Source organism: Phaethon aethereus, assembly GCF_964289735.1.
Source record: "Phaethon aethereus genome assembly, chromosome: 18".
NCBI classification, from domain to species: domain Eukaryota; kingdom Metazoa; phylum Chordata; class Aves; order Phaethontiformes; family Phaethontidae; genus Phaethon; species Phaethon aethereus.
The window spans coordinates 8,910,274-8,932,120 of NC_138594.1; the positions used below are offsets into that span (position 1 = coordinate 8,910,274).

Below are 21,847 nucleotides of genomic sequence, written 5' to 3' on the forward strand. Positions count from 1 at the left end.
CAGCGGCGCGCACGCGGCTTGCGCTTCCCGCGGAGCTGCTAACGGTCGTGCACGGGACGGCGAGAAGTCGAGACGGAACGTTGGCCATCTGCCTGCTCTGCTTACTGCCTCCACCCACAGATGAGAACGTTTCAGAAACTTGGAGACTCTTTCTCCCTCTCTCTCATAAATTTTCCTAGAAATTTAAGACGTTAGAAATAGATCTCTGCATCTATCTAGCTGCTTCTCCGGTAAGCATTACCTCTTCGCTTAATCCGCTAGTTCAGATTCTCCGCTGTTGAGGCTACATTTTCATACCTGCAATCTCCAAATGTTCTAATCTATTTTTGTACGCTGGCATACTTGTTCCCTAGGTTATTTCTCTCCATCTCCCCTTGTCTCTTCCTTTCTGTGAAATAGTTTGTGAAATTACTTCGATTAAGCTGAACTGTGTATATTGATAAAATGGTTCTAGGATAACTTAAAAATAATTTGTAAAGAGCAGTTGTCATGATATACAACACTGTAAACAACTCTTCATTTTTATTCCAGAATAAAAAAGTGGAAAAGAAATGAAAGTGCACGTTATATCCTTTAAATGAAACTACAGCTTTATAAGGGAATGGCCACAGGGCCGGAAACGATTCCTGTACCTCTATTTACTTTCCACGTAAAAGTGACATTGTGAAAAATATTGTCCTGGTACACACTGGTGTTAATTTTTACCTGAATACTTGCACCATGCCACCCTTCAAATACTGCAAATATTGCATAAATCTAAAATGTCACATTCTCCCATCAAAGCAAATAGCTTAACACAACTATCTACACCGGCATATTAGATACTCAGCTTTGCAGGTGCTAAGTAACTTCCTTGTAACACTACTCAGCGTCTCAATAAATGAGACGAGCTTTTCGTCAACCCCACCAGATAAATATAAGCACATATACATATGTGAGCTGGCCATTCCGTAAACATCGCATAAATATTCCTGGTGGTCAGGCGTATGTGCTGGCGCGTGCGCGGCCACGCCGCCGTGTAACGGCTGCACTGGAGTTGTCTACAGTAGAGTCCATAGAAAAGATGTGGTTATGATGTAAGTAAATACATAAAGCATCTCTAGATTTTTAGAATCAATCGGGGAGAAAAGCCAACAGTTGCTATGTGCACGCAGACATTTAATGCAAAGCAAGGGCCATCCCGGACACAACCTTACAGCACTCAGTCTGTTCCGACACGGACTGCATTTGGAGCCTTAAGGACTCACCCAGGTTTGCGGTGGTGCCAGACTCCGCACAGAGAATTTCACTGTAAATTCTCAAGCAGCGCTATTCTGGAAGGATGATCCTACCTGGACTTTGTCTAGAAAGCCCCCTTTCTAGACAAGTTTAATACCATCCCCTTTAAAACCATAACTGATGCAGACTACTCAAAACATTTGTGGTTGTGGAAATCTCTTGTGTAATCCAGAGCAGAGATTTCAGTGATAGAAAGCGCTTAGTTCTTAGGTAATTAAACAGTACAAGTCACTTCTTCATCTACTTGGGCTATGCATGGTACTGAACCAGCTCTTGCTTGCTTTCTAGAGCTGCTGTAGGCATGCGAAGGGGCAAAACTCCAATGGTTGGCAAAGGAGAGAGAGAACAAATTCCCCTTCTCCTGCTCTAACATAGTATTTTTCAGAATTACCAAAACCCAGTTTTTAAAGGAAGCTAAAAATGCAAATCAGGCTCGCTACAATTCCTGTGCAGGTCTCTGTGGAGCCTCACCTACTTTACTTACACTCCCCATGGCTGTAGTTTAAGGAACAGAAGCTGATAGTACCCATCTAGAAATCAGTTGGAGGCTTTAGCCTTTACTGTACATTAAGGAGTAAGAAATTACTTACACTAAAATAAGAAATACAATAAAATAGAGGTAATTCCTGTTTCCCTAAAACTTCCTATCTGTAACCTACCCTTTTAACTAGCTGGTTTACTTCAGAATCTATCTGCCCACGGACACTATCTGTTGGGTGCCCTCATCTGCTCCTCAGACAAAGTGGAGTTAGAGCTACCTCGGGCACGCGCTGCCCGAGAGCGCCGGGCTCCGCCGCCCGTGTTCTGCTGTGGACGGTAAACCTGAACGCCGGAGCACGGAGGGACGGGTTCCGTCAAGCAGAATGTTTAACGCGGGTTGATCTATCCCACGTAACGTTCGCCGTCTATTTAAATGCTTCTCATGACAGGCTGCTTTGTGAACCTGGAAGAAACGGTTTGGTAGATTCCCTTAAGTCTGTTTCTGACACGCAGGAGGGTGTCTGTTGGCATTAAGTTAAGGCAAGGAAAATCCTTTCAGAAGAATGTTTGTGGCTGTGGAACAGGCCGGGCTGTGCAGGACTGACTCGTGGGAAAGGCTTTCCTGAAGCTCAGCAAATGCCGTTTGACTTGGTCTGTCAAGTCTTGACTTTGCCGGGAACTGATGGGATTCTTAACACTCAGCTCAAGAAACTCACTGCGAGTCACTCCGAAACATTAACGCTTACTCCAAACCGAGCACCAAAATCCAGTGGCCTTTTTGCAAATATTACTCTGAGTGACTTTTGTATAGTTCTAGCTTAAGTCGGTAGCAAAACTTTAAGTCAGGTCAGGAGCTTTTGTCCATGTCTGTGCTCCTGGACCTCATGTGTCCTCCGTAGCGCCCTGCTCCAGGGAGCATCGGCTTGAGCTGCAGCTGCTGCAGACGAGCAGAGCCACACCAGTTCAAAGCAGAGCCACACCAGTCCGAGCAGAGCCACACCAGTCCGAGCAGAGCCACACCAGTTCAAAGCAGAGCCACACCAGTTCAAAGCAGAGCCACACCAGTCCGAGCAGAGCCACACCAGTTCAGAGACACATGTCAGCTTAGGCTCCGGGGCCAGCTCTGCAAAGATGTTTAGCAGCTTAAACATGTTAATGGGAATTAGGCACCTAACCTACTTAGGTGCTGCTATAAATGCTGCTAGGCATGTTTAGGTACCTAAACGCCTTAGGAAATCTTTCCCCGTACTGCTTGCAATGATAGCATACCGAAAATCAAATACTAATGAATAAAGCTTAGCCTTTGCCCTCTGTAACCAGCTTTGCCTTTCCCTGGGGATTGTTTTCATACAATACTAAAAATACCAGCCGTCTCACAGGTTGTACCATCCAGATTCTGTTCATCATTTTGGTGGCTTGATTATTTATTGCTCATTCTAGACTTTTTTTCCCCCGACAGTGGCTGATGTTGCCATGGATTTAATAGGTTGATATTTTTGTAACATTCTTTTAAGATGAGTTATTTCATTACAAGATAGGAGTATTGAATTCTCTTGCCACAAAGGCACAATGAGTTTTGTATCATTCATCACTAAGTTATACGGTTGAAAAAAATTGAATGGGCCAAAATCTGTTACAAATAGAGCCTCATATTTCCAAATACTAGGATGGGAAGTTGAAATCTAATAGCCAGTACTGATTTTGTCCAATGGTACAGTACCTGAGTCAAATCCAAACTAGTCAAAACTGTTCATTAAAAAAAAAAGAAAAAAAAGACAAAGTCTTTCTCCCTCTTGCTCCCAGTTATGCTTTGGGAGGTTAGCATGTCCCCTGCAAATTCTGTCCGTGAAGCCATAAGGCCATGTTTGATCTGATGTATATGATAAAGATCTTCATTTCCATCTTCCAGGATTAGCTGAGCTTAAATATGTGTAGGGTTAACCACTGTTTAAGGATATTTTCTTGCATTAGAGCATGTAAGTCGTCTAGGTTCAGCATAACAGAAAGGACGATGATCTCTTTAGTAGTTACAGTGGCACTCAAGACTCACAGAATTCAGCACAGTCGTTACGGGGAATACCGGTTTGATTGCTAGGCTGCTCGGCTAAAAGCAAACCATGAAAAATCAGTAGTTTTGCTGCTGCTTTGGATAAGTCGTGATTTCACCCGGACCCCCAAAAGCCACACACCGATCAGAAGTATCTTAATCTCTTTCTAAGTACCCTGCTCTTTAGCTATTAAGCAGTCGATATTTCCCTACGGCACAATTATTATTACCATCAAGAACAACCCTTGCTCTTGTATGTGAAAAGAACCATTGAAACATATCACTAAAATAAAAAAGGAAATAAAACTATGTTTGTGGCCTAAAATAAAAATGTAACAATAATAGCACTGATAGGGGAGACGGGAAGGATCTTAGGAAAGGCAAAGCATCGGGGTTCCCTCTAATGTTTTCATTTTCACCGCAAAGGCTGGTAATGCATCACCGTTCCCTTCCAACCCCAACGGGCTGAGAAAACCAAGAGCACTGAGCCCTCCAAGGATAGCGAAGTGCTCAGTCCCCAGGCAGCAGGCCAAACCGCATTTATTAATCTCTAGTCTGTGCGGTCGGGGACCCTGACGTTAGGTACTGTAATTAGTCACCGTGGGAGTTAGAGGCTCCAAGTCAAAGACAACAGTATATAATCGATGTCGTGGCATGAGCAGGGGCAAGACGAGCCCATCAAGAAAGCTGCCTGTCACTCCCAGATCGTATTATTCCTTCAAATTAAATACAAAACTGTTGTAAATAATAAAGAGAAACGGGAAATAGGACACCAGCAGAGTTAAAGTATGACTGTCTCGTCGTGCGGCTATTTGAAAGATGCAGCCGAAAGGAATTGTTTTATCATTAAAGGGAAATGTGTAAATCCAATTAATCTCATTTTATTCATTTCTCCGTGGGCTCATCTTTGGGAATGTAGTCTGGTCACTTGAGCCTAAAATCTCTTTGTATGTGCTCAACCCATTCTAATTTTAGATGCTGAAGTAGCACGGCAATATAGGCTCTGGTGTTCCAATAACCATTTGGAGTCCCACAGTGAATGATATAAAACCCAAAAATCAAATCAACAGTAAATGTACACGAACAGGAGAGTCCTGTGGCTGGCTGAGGGTAACTGAAAAGTCTGGTTTCCTGCTGTGCTGAGAGGTTGGTTGGTGCAAAACTCCGGAGTCTACTTCAGTGCGGGGTTGTTATCGTTGCCTGTCCTCACTCTTACAACACGCAGATTAACCCACTTACAGGTGAACACAGTTTCAGGAAAGTGAAGGAAAAGGCCAGAGCAACCTCACCGCCTTCATAAAAATGTAGATTCCCTCTTACAAGAAAACTTGTTAGCCATCGGGAACGAAGCTTTGCTACAGCACAAGCGGGTGCTGCAGGAGGACTCCTCGGGGCGAGGGAGACCCATCGCGCGGAGGCGAGCAGCACAGCCGGGCAATGAGCAGTTTGGTTTCTGATGTGGCTGAGAGAAACCGCTGCTCTCCGAAGCGAGGAGGAGTTTCCAGTTTCTGGTTTTTCTACAGCCGAGTTGGAAAGGCAAGCTGAGGGACTCTGCGCGGCGCGGAGCGAAGACGGCGGCGTGCCGTCAGGCGCATCACCACGACCCTGCATCCGCGGCGCATGAGAGCTGGTTCCTGAGAAAGGACCGTTTCCAGGTAAGCTCTTCCTCGCTCTCACAACTTTTAGCTGATTGTAGTGGGAAGTCCTCAATGAAAAAAAGAGGTTTGCTCGGCAAAGGTAGTGCCAGACTCCCGCTCCGGGCAGGAAGGGTGAGCAGAGACATGCACGGAAGGGTCTGTAACGCCTTGTTAAAGCCAAGGCCACGGCACAGCCTCCTGCCCCTTCTTGTACCGCCTGCATTCAGCGGTTCTTCACGGCACCGACACCAACACAACATCCGTCTGTAGCTCTCCTCGTGCCCTGCGCAGCTCGGATCGCTGCCCTAGCGTGAAGCGGTTCTCGGCTGCCTCTTCCCTGTCACCTGCCGTGTTTCCAAGGGAAAGACCGCGGCTCTGACAACCCCCGAGCCGGCAAGCCGAGCCTGCAGCAATCCCAAACACCCGAGGTGGAGGCTGAAGGCTTTAAGCGCAGGGAGACAGATGGACGTATGTGCCTTCTGCCACGTGTCCTCGCCGGGGCCGGAGCCTAACTGGCTTTCACAAACATGACTTCTGTGTCTCTCGAGCACAAAACCAAATTAAACCTCAGAGTTTCAAATAAATCCCTACCTGGAAGTTTGCCTCAGAAGGGAAATGATGGTAGATGGTCTTATTTCAGTTTCTCCTCTGCCCCAGATGGGGCGTAAAATGAAAACTTCAAAACCACGGCTTTAAACCAAATAAGAAGAGAAGCGCAGCGCAACGAGCAGATCTGCTGAAATCCTGGGTGCACTGACTAAAATCAGTCATGTGATAATGATGGGATTTTCTAGAACACCTTTAGGCATGCAATTTCTGCATTAAATCTGTTCAGACACCCCTAGAACATCTGTTTCTTCTGTGAAATGGGAATATGAGCCACGTTTTACAGTGCATTGACAGCTACAGATAAAAGCGTGGTAATTGCTAGGAGCGACTACCGCCTAACAAGAGATTTTCTTGAAAGTTAACCTGTCAAGATTTTTAAGACTGTTGCACATCTACACGCAAATTCTGGGTAAGAACCTCAGCCGTGATAGCCTTGTGCCGGTTCACACAATTTTGGGAGGTGGGGGACCTGTTAAAATTCTAGAGGACAGTGAGGTTCAAATAGATTCCAGCCCCTGCCAAGGCGGGCTGGCCCGCGGGCTGCCCGCCGCGGCGGCAGGAGCGGCAGCCGGGCTCCCCGCCGAGGCCGCCCGGTCCCTCCGGTTCGATGTGACCCCAAAGCAGCCGGAGCTGCTTTAGCTGGAGCGACGGGCGGCTCTGCCTCCCTTCGGGGGGACGCCGGAGCCCCTGCTAGGACAGGTCGATAGCCCCGACAGAGAGGAGTCGGTTATAGCTACTGCCCGGGAAGATCCGCAGCTCTGCGGCAACACGGGTCCCAGCTGCTTTTCGTCCAGCTCCCTCTCTCCCGATGTTTATTCATGAGCCGGGGGGCAGAGAAGATGAAAAGGCTGCTGGCAGACTTCTCCCCAGAGGCCCCACTTGAAACGTACCCCACTTCCAGGGAAGCCTCGCCTGATCCTCACGGGAACGCTGTCGTTCCTCTGCCGTTCTCAAGGCAAGCAAACATTATCCTTATTGTCCAAACACTGAGGCACAAGGAGAAGTCACTAAACCCTGCCTACGCTGGTGGGATCCCAGAGCCAGAGTGAAATTTTACGTCTTCTGGAAAACTCCATGGCATTATTGCGACGGATTTGCTTGGTGCCAAGCTGTTCTCCTGGTCTTTACGGAGCCACGTGAACAGCTGTAAAACAGCACCTAAAAACCAAGGGAGGGGGAAACGTGGACTGCTGCCACGCAGGGCTCCAGCAGAGCAAACTTCTGCTGCGGGAAACCCGCTGACAACTTTCTTTGCAACAGGGAATGGCAGGTATTGGGGCAGAAAAACCCCCACGCCTGCGTGAAAGGAAGGAGACTTTGGGGAGGCACCAGCCCGGAACAGCTCCCGCCGCCCGCCCTGACACCCTCGCTCGGTGAGCGGGGCCGGCCGGGTCCCCGCATGCGACGTCCCCTTGCTAAAGGATACGGGTTACTCCCCTGGAGCACCTACAACCTGGAAAGAAGCTGAATCATGCTGATTTTTTTTTAATCTTGAGGGGAACTGTTATAAATATCGAAAAGAAATCACGTGTCCTGTTATCTGTTATAAAACTGGAAAGCTTAATTTTTTTTCTCCGTTGAATTGCAAACTCTCATCAGTGCTGCCTCTGACGATGCCTTATCATAAGTGTGTCTCTGAGTGCTGAAATGCGTGTTCCCTAAATGAACCAAAAGCGCAATATTTTGTGTCTGTAACTGAACTGTGTGTTAGAGCTAAAAAATCCTCTCCCATGAACTAATTCATATTTTACCGTCTGTTAAAATTTACAAGCACCTTTAGATGACAACCAGTGCTACACCTATAAAAAGGCCAGTGTCACCTTTCCAGAAAAGGCAGTGGTATGGACCGCAACGGACCCTTTTCTGACCCTTATGCCAGAAATGCGACGTTTCCACAGATTTCTTTGATTTTCAAAACCAGTCTAGAGACACAGCAGTGAGATACAGCACTTGAGAAATTTCAACAGCCTAGAAATTTCTAGCAGAGATTACTCATGAGCTACCAATCTTAGCATAAAAAAGCCTTGACTGACTTCCAACGGACCTCAGTGCAACTCGTAAGTAAACTAGTCTCGCCTACTAGTAACCCAGCGTAATGAAGGAGTTTTCCTGCGGGCCAGCATCTGGCCCGGGCTCCCCGTGCCGGCAGACGGACGGCAGCACCCAGCGTGCCTTCACCCGCTCCGACGGGCTGCGCGTGGCCCGGCCCCCAACAGCCATTCACAGCACCCGGCAGGATCAAACCCTCAAAATCTAACTGGGGTCTAAGCAGCTCAGATTTCTTACGACGAGCAATTATTAGACTGTTTGTCTGTGCTGGCGAAGTGCAGAAATCCGCAATAACTGGATCAGTACGGGCTCTGTTACCAACAGATGCCATCTCCCAACCTCCGAGCAGCTCGTTAACGGGGCTTGAGGGAGCAACAAGAAGGTATTACTGCGAGGTTCAGAGACATATAATGTACTGCTACAGGCCTCATTACTGGAAACAAGTACCTGGCTGCCGTGTACAAGAGGCTTGCAATCCGCCTACGTCATAATAGACCTCTTTACCTTACTTATATATGAAATCACGCAGCTAACCGCTGCGAATGTCCACCCGGGATACGGACGTTACCCTCCTAAGATCCTCCGACCTGCTCCTACGGGAACCGGGGACAAACCATGAGAGAGACAACGCTGACAGAAGCTGAGCGACTTGTCCAAGGTCGTGCAGCAAGTGGTGGCAGAGGCTGGAGAGACGAGCCCTCGTCACCAGCCCGGCGCTTTGACCCCTGTGCTGAACCGTCTTGGTAAGTGAAGGCTGCAGGTCGGGTGTAAAGGTTAGAAGAAAGTCTTATTCTTCAAGCACAGTATTAACAAAATGGTTCTGACCTTTTCCATCTGGTAGCACACAGATCGTTTCCAGTGATGAGAACTCCTGGACCGCACGTACGATGAGCGGCGGATCCAGCTCTGCGCCTTTCGGCATTGTTGCACGGCTCTTCCCACCCAGCCCGGGGCTCAGTCCTGAGGTGCCCTGTAGCTTAAAACCCAACTACAAGGGACTGTAAACAGACCGGGAGCGAATACAGTTCTGCGCAGGATGCAGAGAGCTGCAAGTGGAAGTTTTGTTTCCGTTGCGTGGAAGCTTCTTGGCCGAGGAGGCATTTCAATGCCTGTTGGCTCCGGTTCTCGCCGGGACAGAGAGGAAGGAGCGCTCTGAGGAGCAAAACGATCATTCCGTTGTACAAACGCCGGTGCAAAATATTGTGAAAAGCTAATTGTACTTAATGGAGTTAGCGGATGAAATGCCGTATCCATGGTACCTGAGAAGGTGACTCATGTCACCGCTATAAATACGAACTTGCGAAGAATATATTCTAGTAAAACCTGCATTTGCAGAAGCTTGCACTGAGGTTCCGCTCATCCCAACGTGAAGAGTGCATCTCTCGGGACGAGATACTGGTGTACAACAGCGGAGGCCGAGAGAGACGCCGCGCTCCATGCGTCTGCCCCTCCTTTCTCAGCGCTCAGGACCGAGCCCCGCGCTGCCGGTAGCAGAGCCCCGCGCCGGCGTCGCACGCGGGCGGCAGCCGGCACTCCCCAAGCCCAGCGTGTTAGCGGGCGTCATTACGAGCGCATCAAACCGGTGAGGAGACATCTCTGTGTACATCTTCAAGAGCTTAAGGCAGTAACTGTAATTCAAAACGTTCGCTTCCCACAGGAACAAGTCGCTGCTCCTCCCTGGCGCCGTCAGCGCTGCCGGCCATTAAGAATACAGGGATGCCACCCGGAAAGAAAGGTAGCTGCGACTGGGGCAACCATTAAACAGCTGCGTGCCAGCTTATTTGGCTCCTTCCTGGGAAGCAAGAACATTGCACTTGAGTATCTGAAAGTTCCTAGAAGAAAGAACAGACCTCCTAAGGTAAAGACATCAGGCAGAGCTCCGCTGGCAATCTGGAATTCGCATCAGCAAATAGCTCTGGATGTTCGCGCCTGGAGAGGAGGCTGTAACTTGCCTCCCGAGGGAAAAAAGGGAAAGAAAGGAAAAAGGCAGCCTCTCCAAACTGACAGAAGTGCCGTTCGCTTCTGAGCTCGGAAGCTCGGTGCCCCTGAAGCGAATGCAAAGATGTCTCTGGACTTCAGAACATGCTGCTCCCCAGCTAATTGAACGTGCGCGGAGATGCGCTCCCTCTCCTTTTCTGGCTGAACGTTGAAGGACGTGAGCAATCAGTGGGGAAGAGAGAACTGTACTCGTGGCTGCTTGTAGTCAGAGGTCTTTCAGTGATAGAAGTAGAACTTTTAAAAAATAATATTCTGAATTCTTAATGATTGTTAGGAGATACAAATAACTTTCTCATTACAAGAACTTTCTTCACTCCCCTTGTTTAAATATTCCCTAGCTCAGTGCAGGTGGGAAAAAAGTCAGAAAGCTGAGTTGGTTCAACACTACAAGCCTTTGGAAAAAAACAGTGGTAGACCAGCACTTCTCCTCCATCCAAGGTCACAAAACAGATGAAATCTAGCTGCTTTGGTAGTTTTTTGCACGTGTTATTGTACGTCTTCAGATTCTGATAAAATGGAAAGAGAATCAAATTGCAATCCCGTTACTATGTACCTTTCGTAAGATTGGTAATTTCATAGCGTATTAATTTTTTCCTAGATTAGTTTAAATGTGTAATGGCACTTGATTTAGGAAAGAAGCATGGGTAGACAGTATTCCAGCATTGCTGTGAACATCTGTTCTGAGTTACCAAAATTCCAGCTGAAAAACAAATATTTCCACTATAAATCAACCAAAACATTATCCTGGGTGTTGTAATAGATGCAAAATGATTCTGGCTCGTTCTGCCCTGTGGTTTGGCTCTTTCCTTAAATTTGCTGTGACTATATTTATTTACACACTTCAAGAAATACGCATTTGAAATGGCTATTTAAGCTTACTTAGAATATGTCTGATGTTAGTTCCAAGCTAATGGTCAGTTGATAGACTCTCTTATGAACTACAGATGCTACCAATTAGCATAAACTCTAGTTACTATAGAACTGGTCTAAAGCAACACTTAAAGTCCCGCTCAAGTGTTCTGAACGCTTCAATCCACTACTACTGGACGTGCTGACCTGGAGTGTGTGCACGGGGGAGTATTTCTTCGGGGGTTTATATTCATTCTGTTCTGGTGTGCTTTGGTGGGATTTTTGCCCCCACTGTTACTGCTGCTATGCATCTTTAGTTTCGTCAGCTAAATGAATCAGAAGAGATATTGCTGTAGCTGGAATAAGGAACTGAGATTTATTTACTAGACATGGAATTTGGGAGAAGACTTTGCGAGAGACTTCCTGGTTAATGGTCGCAGTACGCGAATAAAATGGTTTGTTGAGGCAGAAGCTGCAATTCCATACTTTGAGGTGTTTAATTGCCTTAAGCTGCATCTGAGCAACTCTGATTAAAAATGCTTTCCTTTTTCAAAATATTTCGTAAGTTAACAGATAAGGCAGACAAGGAGAGAACTGAACTACGGTACCATAAATAACAACAAAATCTGGCAGGGGGAGAGAGAAAAGTCCTTCGGTGTATCCCTCTTCGCACAAAATATACTTTGGGGGAAGAAACAATGCTCTGTTTTGAGGATGATGTTTTGTGGTTGTTAATCATTTTTTGTCTTAAATGCTTGGGGAAAAACAGTGTGTGTAGACTAAATATAACTGTGCCTTTTATGAGGGTTGGGAAATGGGAGCTGCAGGCTAGTTATCCAGCCCACGAACAATAGGAACACATGGCCCATCCAAAGACGTGAAGATGGCAAGCGGAGCACTTAGGGGAAGCACAAGGCCCAGCTCACGCCGCCACTGCGATAGCGACAGCGGCGTGTGTCGACAGCGGCGTGCGTCGGACCGGGGTTTTCAGGAGTCGGTGTCAAAGAGAACGGAATTCGTCCAAGGGGTTCGGCCATAAGCACTTGCATTATTCCCCTTCAGAGGTGTCAAAGTCTAGGACCACGTTTTCCAAAGGCAATTTGTTAATTAAGGCGTAACAGTACACAATAAATCTGCATATATACAAAAGAACATAAGAACGTGTATTTTCTTCAATGTTTCTATTTGTAAAGAGATTGAAACACATTCTGTAGGCAGTAGGCTGTATCCCTTTTATGGCATTATACATTTGCTTTATATATTGTTAATCAAACCTAATTTAGGTCTCCAAAAGAAAAATCTCATTAAAATTCTGATTAGTGATGTTGGCAAGCAGCCATCTAAAAAGCCTCTATTTCTCCCTTTGATAAGTTTGAAACAGCTTTAACAAACAGTAAAAATAAGATCACAGCCTTCTTTCTCATGCCAATCAACATAATATATTCTCCAGGTCAAAGCCATTCACGGGAAAATACAGGAGGAGGACATCTTTATTTCCTTGCATACGTGCTGTGAGATGGCTATAGAAAACTAAGTATGTTTGTGCCCTTCGGCAGTTTAAAAAAAAGAAGAGAAAACAAAAAAACTGCCTATGAAAATGCTAGTTGTGAGCCTTCAAGAACAACTTACTCTGCAAGGCAACTAAAGGGGTTTTTTTTAAAGCTTTCAAAATGAATGGAAATAATAATACAAAGCTGGTTTAATATTAAACTATTTACGTCTGATGTTTTCAGTATAACTTTCTGCCTGATGCTTTCAATAGAGGGTATAGTCTAAATGCCTGGCCAGGAAAACGTAAGGACAAGAATATCTTTAGTCCAAATACAGTCAATTATGCACCCACATTACTGCAGATCAGAGCAGATAACTTTAAAAGACAACATGACATAAAAAAAAAGACAAAGGCAGAACAAAGCAACAAACAACGGCAATATTCTACGCTTCCTTGTGTCCGCCCGCGTATTGAAGGGTTATTACGCTACAGCTGCCAGCTGCCGTTGTATTCACCTCAAGTAATTTAAACATTTCACTTTAACTCACACAAACAACTTTACAAAGCTGAACACTGAAATGGCAACTATGATGCATCTCTTTTAACGTACACCTTTTCTGTACGCATCTGTCCTCGTAGGAGACGCTGGCAATTCGCCTCGTCTTTCAGAAGACACGTCGGGGAGCAGGACCTCTGCAGAGCTGCTGGCTCCAGCGGAAAGGCGAGGGAGGAGGACTCGTGGTTGGAACACTCCGAATGTGTTCCCTTCCCTCGGCGCACCATCCCCAGCGTGCAGCTGCCCCATCCTGCGGCGCGGCGCGGCACGGCGCGGCGCAGCGCGGCGGCCCTGGGCACTGGTAAGGCAAAGCCAACGTGTGATTACGGGAAAACACCTCCCTTTCCCTTTCATAAAGACAGAGCTATACGACTGAAACCCAGCTTTTGGATGCCCGGTGAGCATCAGTAAAGCTGATTCGATGTTTGAATATACGTTTAAAAAATCCAAGTTACTAATACTCTATTATTTTCCAAGCCCTTTTAAACTGTGATCTTTCGAGATCTAATCCGACTTGCTGTATCGGATAAAGTAGGGCGATGCACATCCCGGGTACATTCGCCTCTTAAGACAGTTCGTCGTTACTGCCTCTATGTTGCATTACGGTATTTGCAAAAGTAGGTTTCCAAAACCAGGGAAGGCTGGTACGCGGATATTTAACATACCCAACGTGCATACTCTGACACTGAGACAGCAACTAGCCTCCAACTGACGTTTCTGATGAGAGATTTAACCAGAATAAAATGAGCCATAAGAGAGGGATGATAATTACTTCAGCAGAATCACCCCGGCTGGGCTCGGGAAGGGTGCTGCGGGCCGGCCGTAGTGTCGGGAACCCAATACTCCGCTGCTGCGTATAACTGAAAGCAGGAGTACATTAAAAAAAAGGGAGAAAAAACAACAACAAACCACTCTCATCGGCAAGACTTAATGAATCTAAATCTACAGGATAAACCACATACAGATTAATAATGTGCGCTTCTGCACTATTTGCTGCTCTTTTAAAATATGTGCAGTTACGACGGGATCCTTTCATAGCGAGACACAGCGTCACAGCACGACTTTAATGTCTTGACGTTTAGAACCCTGATTTTTGCCTGTAGGATTTTTCCCAGTTTTCCAGCAGAAGGTTGGGCTTTCTTGCCAAAGATAAAAGAGGTTTATCATGTTGCTGGCTTCTTAATAATCTAAACACATGGGATTAAAAATTAGTTTGGGGTTTCTGCTGCTTTTTTTTTTTTTTTTTTTTTTAAGAGGGGATCCTGGGAGCAAGATGGATGTCACAGAACTGAGCACTGAGGTACAGGACAGAAAGAAATCCCAAGCTTAGGGCAGCCTTGCAAGACTGCAGCCCAGGGCACTAGACACTCCAGTGACTTTCACGGACCTCATTGAAGAACATGGGTTTTCAGTATCAAGTTTTACGGATCCAGATCTGATAAGCCTATGCATGCAGAATACTTCAGGCTAAATTCTGCCTGACCTTCCCCAGCACCGTGCCGCCAGCAAGCTCTCTGAAAACAGCCATTGGAAGTCAGAGAAATCTGGGTCATCGACTTCAATAGCAGCTCTGAATAAGGAGGAGATGCTCAGCTCCTGCACCTTTCACTCCTCCCTTCTGTTACAGCTCTGCCTGGGGATGGGCTGTTTCATTCCCTGCTCGTGGGTGCTCTTCTATCTCCAGTAAAACCAATGCCAACTTCCAAAATCAAACAGCCTGAGCATGTAAGAACAGCTATTTCTAACTGTCTTTCTGCAGCATACAAGCCAAAAGTGAGGAAGGAAGAGGAATGGAGCGCAGAGGAATAAATGGAAGGATCAAGTTGCTTCTCTCATTGGCACCAGCTGGGAGTTGTCCTTATTCAGGGAAAGGTCTGACTGCAAAACAGGCCAGCTACTCCCTTATCGCTTGTCTCAATCCAGTTCTGTCACCTGGCTGGTTACACCTACTGGGTCTAAACAATTTGCCAAGGCACCAAGTGCACTAGGTGCTCGAAATGGGCTTGAGAGGCTGGTTAATGCTTTACAAGGTTAAGGTTGCTTTAAAAAGCATAGCAGAGTATTTGTTCCAAAAATGTAGTCATCATTGAGAGTAACACTTGCCGAGTTCAAACCAGGTCAGCTGCCCAGGCAAGTACATGTATTTGATCTACTGTCATGGTAAAGGCTGACTGTAAATTTTGGCAGAAAGAATTATTAATCTTTCAACTCATAGCATATAAGCAATGACTAGTAATACCTATTTTTCTGAGAACTGGAATGCCTTTTGGAACCACCCCAGATTACTTAAGAGAAGTTCTCTGCCATCACCCAAAAAGCAGTTCCAAACCTGTCTCTCCCACATTCAATCAAACCAAAAAAAAAAAAAAAAAAGGCGGGGGCAGATCATGGTTCATTCAACAAGCATTTTTCCTCTTGCGAGGAGCCAGAGCAGCTCGCTCAGCTGCACACCACGTGGACAATAAACATCAATTTTTAAGTAATTCAGCACTGTTGGTAGCAGCTTTCACTTGGAAAGCCAAGTAAGGGCTACTTCCAGAACCTCTACAATGGTGAAGGAAATGGGGGACAGGCTTTGCTCCTTGGTGCTTCTCAACCTTCTCTTCAAAAGCTGCTGCTTTTTTGGCTGCAGTTAGGGTGTGCGTATCTGAACGTACTCGTGTGGCTTTTTAGGTACTCTGAGTTATGCTTCACATAGCATAGCTGGAAACGTACTGCTATCTAAGGTCAATCTGGGAACGTTTCACTGTTTTGGGACAAATTAGAACTAAAACAAAGGCTGAATCTTAAGTCTCTTCAAATTGTCTCCTCTGGTTTTTTGTGCATCTCGCTCGATCCTTTCGTCTGCTGTTTTGGCTCCTAAAGGGCTGAGGTGGGGATCACTCTGTTGATAAGCTGGTAGGTATTTAAGGTACTGCAGAACATTTGCTTTTCCATTCTGTCCTGTGCCTTGACCCAAAAGCCTGTTCTCCTGCATTATTTATCCTCCCTCTTCACCCTGTAGCTTGTTATCCTTCCTCCTACTTTGGCAATTCTTTTCTCCAGACAGCACGTACTTAAAGGAAAGCAACCTGACAGAGGCATTAAGTGCCACTGGCAGTCCAGCTGCCACCGTATGCATACCTGATCTGAGGAAGTTTTTCTCAAGTTTGAGAGATTTCTCAAACTGCACATACAGTGCTGGCTGCTATCGAACCCCGACACAGAATGAGATGGTCAGAGAAAAGGATTGGATTCTTCAGACCAATCTATATTTAAATACCTATGGAGCTCTAAGCTGACGATGATGATGATGATGATGATGATGATGATGATGATGATGATGATGATGATGATGATGATGATGATAGAGCTGTCTTCCCGTACAGGAGCAGGTATCTTTCCATCTATCAGCATCGACGTTTATGCTGAGCCATGATTATTGCACAGTCCTCACAGCCTACTTTTATTTGTGTTTATGGAGGAAATACAAGTAAGTCCCCTGGAAGACACTGGTTAGATGTACCCCAAAGAAAACTTTCGCTGAAGCTTTCTAGATGGGGAAGCAAAACTGCAATCTTGCTTCCAGAAGATATTTCAGAACAGAATTCCCAATTACCATGACAAGCTATGCAAATGCAATAGATAAGAGAACGGGAACTGCGGCAGAACAGTGGAGAAAACACCTTTCTTATGAACTATGCTGAAGATTTGTTTACCTAAAACAAGCAGTACCTCCTTTGTAAAACCTGTGTAAAGTAACTTTAGTGGGCGAAAAAATCTCTTTATTCAGTTCTAAGAGCATGGATATGAGTAGATTTAGAAACAAGAGAATGATCAGGTGTAAGCCATGCCAAGGGTTAAAAGAACAAGAATCATAGAATCTTTGGGTTGGAAGGGACCTTCAAAGGTCACCTAGTCCAACCCCCCTGCAATGGGCAGGGACATCTCCAACTAGAGCAGGTTGCTCAGAGCCCCATCCAACATGCTTCCAGGGATGGGGCATCGACCACATCTCTGGGCCACCTGGGCCAGGGTTCGCCACCCTCATTTTGAAAAACGTCTTCCTTATGTCTAGTCTAAATCTGCCCTCTTTTAGTTTAAAACCATTAACCCTTGTCTTATTGCTACAGGCCCTGCTAGAAAGTCTGTCTCCGTCTTTGTTATAAGGCCCCTTTAAGCCCTGGCAGGCTGCAGGAAGGTCTCCCCAGAGCCTCCTCTGCTCCAGGCTGAACAACCCCAGTTCTCTCAGCCTGTCCTCACAGCAGAGCTGTTCCAGCCCTCTGAGCATTTTGGTGGTCTCCTCCGGACCCTCTCCAACAGGTCCATGTCTTTCCTGCGCTGAGGGCCCCCGAGCTGGACGTGGTGATGTGAACACGGGAACAGCGATTCCCATTTCGCTCTAGCTGCGAGATGAAGATTTGAGTCAGATGTCTGAACTGAAGCGCTCAATAAGCAGCTTAACCCTCTGCGGGGCAGCAGCTGCGGGTCCCCGCGCTCCCCGTGCGGGATCTGGGTGGGAACAGCAGCCGGACACCCGGAGCAACCGGAGCCGGGGGCTGCTGCGGCTCCCACGGGCACGACTTCTGTCATTACAAACACACGTTCTGCACGGGTCGCCGCCCCCGCCAGGCCTGCGGGCCAGGGCGCTCCTGCGCCACAGCGGGTTCACGGGAGGTGAAACGGGGGGAAGGCGGCGGCGCTGTCCTGGTCGCGGGCCTCGGTCCGCAGCGCCAGCGCCGGCCCCGCCGCCGAAGGCCGCCGCTCGCCCCGGCAGCGGGCGGGCTCCCGCCGCTGCGGGCAGCGCGCGGGGGCTGCACGGAGGAGCGCGCGGCGGCGCGGGCCCCGCCATTGGACCAAAGTAGGTCAGCCTGCGCGCTCACGTGACGGCCCTCGCGCGCCTGTCCCCCGTGCCGCGTGACGGCGGCGGCAGCGGCCCTCGGTGCGGCGGCCCCGGCCCGCCGTGCAGCGCCCGCCTCAGGGCCGCGAGCAGGCGGCAGCCCTCGGCCCGCCGGGCCTTCATCCCCTACTGGCCCCTGCTGCCGGTGGGGTCCCCCGCGAGCGCCCGAGGGGAGCGGGAGCGGGAATGGCCCTGGCGGTCACGCCGCCATGCTGGTAGCCCGGCGGCCATTTCCGCCTTGGGCAGCTGGGCAGGACGCCGTGCTGGGGGGGAAGCCCTGCGCGTGCCTGTTGGTAAGACTCCCTCCTGAAAACAAAGAAAAAGCCCACTCAATGCACCGACTGCGGTGCATTCATGGATGTCCGTTTGTGTTCAGAGCGCTGCTGTGAGCTCTGGAGGCAACACCTCTCTTGGTGGGATGGCCCCAGCACTGTGATAACCGGGTATTGCCCAGCCCGGTTCTGTGGGTCTGTGCTGTCCATACGGCAACAGGGGCCTGCACTGCAACAGGGGGATCTAATTCTGCTGTGTTTGGCCTGTGGGTAGAAGGACCCCTTAAAAATGTAAACGTTTTTTGAGTTTAAAAATGTCTTTTCAAGTTACCTTTGCTAAAGAAAGGAATTACATTCAAAAAAAGATCATTGGTACATTAACTTAGTGGTTTGAAAAAAATAGGATCTTTAGGCCATGTAACTGATCACATTGCTGTGATTAAAACAGCAGGGGCAGAAACATAAACATTGGCTGAGATTTTTTTTTTTTAGTTGATGAGCAATCAAGATATTTTCTATACAAAAAACTAAGCAGCTGTCATAGTCCTTCATAAGCCATAAAATAAACATTTTATGGGTGAATGCTAAGCTAAGAGTACATGCCAACAAATGGTATTTTGGTTGGAAAATGTAGAAATCCAGTTAGTGTATCATTAGCTCTGTTTTGATTGTGTTAGCCTTACTGGAGTGTAGCTTGTGGGTCAGCCAGTGGTTGAAACAGCATGAAGGAGCTGGGGTCCACCTTTGGAAAAGTGTAGCCAGTAAAAATTGGTGACTCGTAGGTCCACACGACACTCTTGTTCAGAAATAACTTGGTGTCCTGACAGCCTGGTGATTTTGGCTACCTGCTGTGAAACCTGCCTGTGTGGCAAGGGTGAAGTTAAATTACTGTTCCTCTTGTAATGTGAGACTGAAAACAACAGCTTGAGCGCTGTACTCGGGTACTTTTCTCAGCTTTTCTGGCTGGTCCATAGGTCAGGAAGAGTTGTTTTAGCTTTCTCACACAGGAAATTCCCAGCTCCTGTGTTTTGCGAATGCAGGGTCTGTAACTGCATGCAGTCCATAGTGTCTGGTTGTTTGATTTTGTTCCACACTTGCACAGGTCTACACAGAACTTAATCTATTCAATGTCAAGTAGTGAAGCAGTGCAGTTTTCCTGTCATTCTGTTGCACTGAAAATGCTGTTTCTTTCTGCCACATATATTTTGTCTGTAATGGTCGATAACCATAAAAACGTAAGTAGTTCTACTCATGTTGAGCTTTCATTACATCCCTAACGAATCTTATTTGTTACTGGTGTTTCCCAATATCCCCGTTACTTTTACATCTTCCATTCTGTTTAGTCTTGTTCATTGCTTACCAATTCTCCTAAACGTATCTTTTTTTTCTTTATAGTGCATAGAAAAACATTCTGTACCACATCTGCATAAGGATTGCCAATCATTGCCTGAATCTTTATGTCACTCACTCTGTACCTCTGTAATTAAAGGTTTCCAGTAACCAGCAATTTGGCTATCTGAGGCAACGTTGGTATGTGTACAATAATTTCATAATCTAGTGCTTTTTCTTTTGGTTAAGTGACTTAAAATCTACTGTGCAGCTACTGTCACATTCCTGCCTGAAGCCCCTCCAGTCACCAACTCCATGGCCTTTGAAGGTTCTTCCAGTCGTGCCACAAGGATGTTGATGTTACGCACTCTCTGGTTCTGAAGGGCCTGACGGTTATAGTTGCCAGTCCTCAGGTTTTGGTTGTGCCAGTGCAATTTTACTGATGTGAATGTACTTTGGACTTTGATTAGTTGCTTGTTTTAGTTGGATCATTTGACCAGACACTAGTCAGTGCACATGATCATAGATATGTAAGGGGAGAACATAACTGTTCAGGGCAGCCTTCTGTTCTTCAGACAGCATTTGTTTGTAAATACTGGGCATTCCAACTAAAAGTTTATGCACATAATTCACCTCTATTTACTTACAGTGAGTATTTATGGTTATTTATATTTGTTATGGTAAAAGAACTGACTTCTGAAGAGAAACAACTAAATACAGATGGTAAAGCTTTGCAAAACGCCATCCAAAAATAAGATGAGAAGCAGGGAGATACAATGCAGATTAACTGAAAGGTGGCAGTTACCAGAACAGGACCGCAGTTCTTCCACAGTGGACGCGGGGAGGGCTCAGCTCCCCAGAGGGTGGCTGAAGGCCTCAGCCGGTAAAGCCAACCGTAGATGCAGGGAGGCTCCGAGCAGAGAGGAAAGCCCCTTCGGACACAGAACGGGGACCCTGATGGCGGTGACGGCTCGCTCACCCTGGTTTGTCTTGGGGACTGGTGAGAGAGGCGACCTGCTTACGGAAACGAGACCTACGGGAGGTCTGTGTGGCTCCGAAACGGACTGCTCGCAAGCCCAGTAACCGGTTCCCTTAGAAACGGGTAAAAGTACCAGCCGCGGAGCGCCGGGGCAGCTCGCCGGCGGGCTCCCCCGCCGTGTCCCCCGCAGCCACCCTCCGCCCGCGGCGCTCCCCGCTGGGCTGGGCGCGTCCTGTCGCCCCTCACGCACCCTGAGGTCCGGGTCCCTCAGGCCGCGGCGGCGGGGCGTGCCCGCCTGCCCCGCTCCCCGCCGCCCTCACGCTCGGATGCACCGAGCGATGTCGAACACTCAAACTCATTAACATTCCTCCCGGTTACCGGGGAGACGGCTCCCGGCCGCGGCCTCGCCTGGCGCGGCTCCCCGCGGCCGGGGGGAGCAGCACGGCCGCGCTCCCGCCGGGACCCCGCGCACGGGCCGGCCCTGCGCCCCCCACCGGCCCCGCGGCCCCCGGCCAGGTGCGGGTAACGGCCGCCGCGCGTGCCGTTGGGGGGGCCGCGGGGCGGGGAGGAGCGGGGGGGCGGAGCCGTCCGCCGCGACCCCGCGCCAATGGCGGTGCAGCGCCGCGCCTGACGTCAGCGCCGGCAGCGCCTGCACATGGGCGCGCGGCCGGGGCGCGCGACGCAGAGCGGGCGGCGGGAGCGGCGCGGGCACTGGCAGCGGCACTGGCAGCGACGCGGCGGAGGGGTCTCTCCCGCTCCCCTGCTCCGGCGGCCTTCAGGCGCCCCTCGCCAGCGGGGCTCGGCGCGGCGCGGCTCGGCTCGGCTCGGCTCTGCTCTGCTCTGCGCCCGTTTCACCGCCCTTCGTAGCGGCGCCGCGAGAGGAAGGAGAAGGAAGTGCTGCCGCGCAGTTGCCCCGAGGGAAAGCCCACCATGTCGCGGCCGCTCCCGCTGAACCCCACCTTCCTACCTCCCACCTACGGGGTGCTGAAGTCCCTGCTGGAAAACCCCCTCAAGCTGCCGCTCGCTCACGAAGACGGTGAGGCTTCCCCGGGCAGCCCTGGCTCCTCCAGCCACCCGGGGCCGGCTCTGGCCCCCGCGCCCCCTCTGGGCCCCCTCACAGCCCGGCCCGGTGAGGGTGGGCGCCCCGAAATGGCGGCCCCCATCCTGCCGTCACCTCAGGGACCGCTGCCTCGCTTTCCCTTTCTTTCTCCTCCCTCCGACCCCCCACGCCTCCCCAGAAGGCGGTTAATAATGGGATGATTTCGGTAGGGGCATCAGGCGGCGAGCGATGGCCGCAGTCGGCCTGACCTAACGGAAGGCGCTCGGTTTTGCCACCGCCGCGGCGACGGCCCCGGCCGCCCGGAGCAACAACCCACAGGGCGCGACGCGCCTC

The 21,847-nt window shown here is 48.8% G+C and overlaps 1 protein-coding gene across 1 annotated transcript in view; it reads left to right on the forward strand.

The window, feature by feature from the left end:
* Positions 1-21,384: 21,384 nt before the first annotated feature.
* The window catches only part of HLF (HLF transcription factor, PAR bZIP family member), a gene marked incomplete at its 5' end in the record, with an annotated part of 34,024 nt that continues 33,561 nt past the window's right edge, over positions 21,385-21,847 (forward strand). Inside the window, one exon of the mRNA XM_082008206.1 lies at positions 21,385-21,490. Coding sequence (XP_081864332.1) covers positions 21,385-21,490 — 106 coding nt within the window. The remainder of the gene's footprint in view (positions 21,491-21,847) is intronic.